This window comes from Nicotiana tabacum, chromosome 6 (genome assembly GCF_000715075.1).
Source record: "Nicotiana tabacum cultivar K326 chromosome 6, ASM71507v2, whole genome shotgun sequence".
NCBI classification, from domain to species: domain Eukaryota; kingdom Viridiplantae; phylum Streptophyta; class Magnoliopsida; order Solanales; family Solanaceae; genus Nicotiana; species Nicotiana tabacum.
The window spans coordinates 82,816,592-82,821,939 of record NC_134085.1 but is presented as its reverse complement, the minus strand read 5'-3'; the positions used below and the strand labels follow the sequence as shown (position 1 = coordinate 82,821,939).

The following is a 5,348-nucleotide window of genomic DNA, read 5'->3' as shown; positions in this document are numbered from 1 at the left end:
GGCCTTAGTTACTGGTTACTGTTATTGCATGTCATTTATCTTTTGGTTGTTATGCTTCTATTACCATTATGGTTTCTACTGGAGTTACTAATGAATTGTCTCCTTCTCTTTTTCTTTTTTCTGAGCCGAGGGTTTATCGGAAACAGCCTCTCTGCCCTATCAGGGTAGGGATAAGGTCTGCGTACACATTACCTTCCCCAGACCCCACTTTGTGAGATTTTACTGGATAGTTGTTGTTGTTGTTGACTGGTCTTTCTCTTAAGCTGTAAATTTTAGTTGAGCCACATGCATATCTTATTATCAAACTATTGATTATGACTTCACTACTTTTCATTTCATCCAGATGATGTGAACAAAATACATTCAAGAAATTAATCAACCTCTCTTTTCTGAAAATGTGCATTACACTCTCCAATTGTAACCAAAAATAAATTGGGCATTATAAGCTTATATAATTCTTCTTTTTCTTGCATCATTAAGTTCAAAGAATAATTTGATCTAATATAAGCAACTAGACATGCTTTTCTTCCCTGTCTTCTACCAAAATGGATGATGATTGATGGCTATGTTTTAGACTTCTATCAGTTATTAACCAAATGAGCTAATGTTGTCATGGCATGTGATTGGCCAGAGATAATTCCAGCAGTTGATGGATTTTGTGCTAAGATAATTGAGTATCCATCATCAATATTCTCCATCCCTTGTGCCACTAGTTGCCATACTAAGCTCCCTCCCATAGTTCCACCTGATTTTGCATAATTATAAATGTTTCTGTATACACTACTCATGTATGTATCTCTTGCATTTAGATTGAATCCTGGATCTTTGCTTGACTTTCCAAATTCAGCAAGGACTAATGGCTTCTTTAGTATTGTGCTTGAATCTTGCCAATGACTTGTTATCCACCTTTGCATGAATGCCATTTGAGCATTATCATTTTGTCCCGACAACCTGCGACAACAAACCTTGTATCATATTTCAAAGGATTTAAATTATACACACTGATAATATAACTTTTTTTATACAACTAGAGCATTTTAACTATTGTGTTCTACCTGACATGCCTTATTTTCTAGGTTACTAATTTTACTTTTTGTGAAAATTTATATTAAGTCATCTTTTAAGTAACCTAATAGTGTATGGAATCTTTCACTCTGTCAGTGTATAAAAATTATTTCATCTATTCCATCTTATATTACACTTTCCTTTTTCGTCTTTTTTATATGAAAAATCAGATTTATATATTTTAAAAAATAATTTAACATTAAACTTCATATTTTACCCTTAGTATCATAATTTTAGAGCCATAGAAATGTCACAGCTTGTTTAAGATCACATATTCTAGCTAAAAAGCTTTTTTTTTTATCCGACAAACATGTTCACACAATCTGAAAAGGAGGGAATAAAATCTAATATATATATATATATATATATATATATATATATATATATATATATATATATATTTCTTTGTTCAAAATTGGAGGTCTAGAAGAATTGCTTAATTACCATTGGTCAGTATATGCATGAATAGTGGCAAAATCAATCTCTTTGATGAGATGGCTACTAATGAAGTCTGTTCCAACTTGGTAACCGGGATTAAATTGCTTCTTTTCAGGCATTGAATCACCGTAAAATCCCTCCATTCCTATCTCCAGTAAATGCTTCCTGTCTATTGATTTCACAAAAGTTGCCATTTCTTGAATCCATGCCTGTAAAATTTGCACAATATTAGAAGCCAAAAGACGTCATATTTGGAAATAACAAAGTATTTCTTCCCTATGTTTTTACTCACATTTACTATTTTCCCAGAATAATCAGCTTTACAACGAGGCTCATTCATAAGTTCCCATGCCATTATAGTTGAATCATCCCTATAAGCCATTCCAGTGATAGTATTCAACCTTGTTACAACTTTCTGCGCAACATAAATATAATCACAGTATTACTTGGCTCCAATTGAGAGACAAACAGCCAAAAATAATTAAAAAAAATATATTGTCATACCCTAATATGATTCTTGTAATAATCTTTGAGCACTGGATGAGTGTAGAAATCGTCTTCACTGTTAATCTGGAGTACTCCTGCATTTCGTGCCCATTGAGCATATTGAGCTCTCCCTCCAAAATCATTATAATTGTTGACGAAGCTCAATATTAAGCGAATCCCATATTTCCTTGCTTCAGTGATCACAAAATCCAATCCCTGAATTTCATTAAAGTATCTCCATTTATGTGTAAAACTATACATAAAATAAAAAGAAGAAACTTATCCTATTAAAATAATGAGTTTAATTTAGTCAAAATCTTACTATCAGGTCACTTGAAAGAGAATTGCCGGTATACATTAATAGTCCATGACAAGTGGGATTCTAACTTGGAGTGGTTATGCTACAACATGTTAAAATAACTTATAGTATATTTTTTTATCTTCTTTCAATTTATATAAGTTAAATCCTAAAATATTTACCTGAAAAACACGTTCATCATAAACACCAGGTGATATTTGTAATGCTGTATCTCCTCCATCACTGAAAGCCCAAGTTCGACAAACAGAAAGGCGAGCAGCAGAGGCTTCTTGAAATACCTCAGAAACTTTGTACCTTTCACTAGGATCAGATGCTACATGCATAAGCCAATAGGAGTTGAAACCATTGAATAGAAAAGGTGATCTATTTAGTACAAAATGTGCACCATTTGTTCTAACAAATCCTCCACTAGTTTTTCCTGGAACTCTAGCTTCACAAGCAAGAACTAGGAAGAATAATAAGGCAAAGAAAGAGCTTGTCATCCTAGTAAAATAAGCCATTTGATATAACGGTGTTGATGGTTTGTTTGATAGAAAAGAAAGAGGTGAGTTGCTATAGAGATGTTATTAGGGCTATTTATAGTTTCACGGAGTCGAAGGAACTTACCAAAAATAGAAGATAAATTTATATAACTGGCAAGAATATTAGGAAGATTTTCGGGGTGAAGCTGATAAGACGTTTTACTAAATTTGGAAAATATGAAAACTTTATTTTAAAAGTTTAATCAAAGTAGACACAGGAAGCAAAGGTAAAAGCTGAATCTTCAGTTGAAGGAAATTAAACAAGAATGAAGTAATTGGAACAAGAAAAAGAAAAAGGTGCTAAAATGTGATTGACGTCCTTCATATGCTTATCCATGTGGATTGTTTTAGATATTAGTATAAGTTTATAGGAACTTGAAGATCTCACAAAAAAACTTATATTCCTTTTTGTCAGTTTTGATAAAAGTGACATATTTTATGTTAAAAATAATTTAACTTTAAACTTCTCTTTTATCCTTAGTATAATATTGTAATTTTACATCAAAGAAATGTCCTAACTTATAGTATTGGACTATATATTCCAAAAATCTTTTTTTCTTTGTTAAACTCTGCGTTTAATCAAAATATCAAATATTACATAGATAGAAAACTTGTATAAACCCACATGTAAAAGCTTTCAGGCCCACAGTTTGGAATGTTTTAAAGAGGAAATGCATGTGAATCTATCGAGAAGAAGGGGAAAGTGAATGAGCTAAGGAAGTTGAGAGAAATTAAGTTAGTTGGAAAACAGAAATAAGGAGTTCTACTTCTAACTGAAACTCCACGGAATCTGCATGACATTTTAGGGGAAAAAGGAAGCAAGAGAATATGGCTGCTAAAAGTGATGAAAATGGCTGATGGTTGCATTCCATGTGGTTTAGCTACATTTGCTGACATTAACTTTTAATAATTAAAGTTTCTTTGGAATTTGAACTTCCAAGATTCTATTGCTAGTAGCAAGTCATAAAGTAGGTTTATGAGGAAAACTTTCAGTTAATTCAGATATGGTCAAAATTGGACTCTTCATGACAGAAAAGGGAGTGAAGAGTTAGGGTGTGTTTGGTATAGAGGGAAAATGCTTTCCTTAGAAAAATGTTTTATTGGAAAATAAGTAATTTTCTTACTTATTTTTCGGTTTCTGGTTAGGTAGCAGAAAATATTTTTGAAAAATATATAATTTAGGCAAATACTATATGAGACGAAGTGGGTAATGGGGGGAGGGTGATAGGAGGATCTAGGCCTCTAGGAGCCGGAGTGGCGGCAACGATATTAGGGGGAGGGGTGGGGGTAGACGCGGGGTGGGGGTGGGGTGGGGTGGGGTGGGGTGAGGTGGGAGTAGACGCGAAGTGTGGGGGGGGGGGGAGGTGGAGGTGTGGGGGGAGGGGGGAAAGGGCCGGGGTGGGTGGGCAAGAGGGTAGAGGGTTGGGATGGAGGTGGGGAATATAATGAGGAAGGTTGATATAGAGTTTTGAAAAGTATTTTTTCATTCTTTTGGTAGGGAAATTATTTTCTAAACATACCCTTAATCATAACAGGGTAATTAGCTTTTTCTCAAAGTACATTTGATTTTTTTACTCCCTATATTTTAATTTATCCGGTGGTTGTTAATCCAATACGAAATTAAAGAAAGAAAAAAAGACATATAAACTTGTGTTTTAAAACATCTCATAATGTTTATGTGGTTACAAAAGTATATCATTAAGAATAAAATAAGAAACTAAAATTAAATTATTATCTAAAATGGAGAGATTTCTGCTTGGAAAAGATTCATAATTTCCCAGCAATAATTACATTTTATCATCTCCAACCAAAATCCAATTCGAGGTATGTTTGTGCAGATGACTTTCCTCCTTAATTTTAGATATAAACCCTAAATTAGTTGCTTGGAATTCAAATTTCTATTTGCCCTTATATTTTATGGGCCGAATCACATGTTTTTCGGCTCTTTTTATGAAAATTTCTTTTTCATAAAGTTAATGCACCTAAACACACGTATTTTGTATCTTATCTATAGCAAGTAAAATGATATGCGAATATATATTATATACTTTACACATATATATAGCAATTAAATTTTTTTTACTAAATTACTGCTTAGGGTTTGTCTTCAATACATTATATATATAATATATATTAATTATTCAAGACGAAAATGTGCATTCCTTTTTAGATGCATTTTTTTTCCCCATATTTCGACTACAATCTCCATCTTCTGATTTGTACTATGGAATTCATCAGGTTCTGCATGTATTTAATCAACTGCAATTTCAGTTTTTTATAATCTAGATTGAAATATATTACTTATTCTAAAATGAAAAGGTACATTCTTTTTTATTTGTTTATCTGTCAACAAAGTAAAGAAGTGTTCGCCAAGCCTTAAACTAAATACTTTTTTCTAAAGTAGAAAAGAATTTTTATATACTTGAAATCATTTGTATTTTTTTTTGAAATAATTTTTTCATGGGCAAGAAATATTTTGGATATATTAAACTATAAAATATCTAAGATTAGTGTCATAT

At 32.2% G+C, this 5,348-nt stretch overlaps 1 protein-coding gene across 1 annotated transcript; it reads right to left on the bottom strand.

Annotated features, from left to right (window-relative positions):
• Positions 1-362: 362 nt before the first annotated feature.
• On the bottom strand, positions 363-2,847 carry LOC107831024 (mannan endo-1,4-beta-mannosidase 5-like). Its single transcript, XM_016658733.2, has 5 exons — positions 2,470-2,847; positions 2,008-2,205; positions 1,796-1,918; positions 1,510-1,712; positions 363-951 (listed from the first exon to the last, which is right to left on the bottom strand). Exons 1-5 carry the CDS (start codon positions 2,806-2,808, stop codon positions 582-584), a joined length of 1,233 nt encoding a protein of 410 aa, XP_016514219.2. The 5' UTR covers positions 2,809-2,847; the 3' UTR covers positions 363-581.
• Between the last annotated feature and the right edge of the window lie 2,501 nt (positions 2,848-5,348).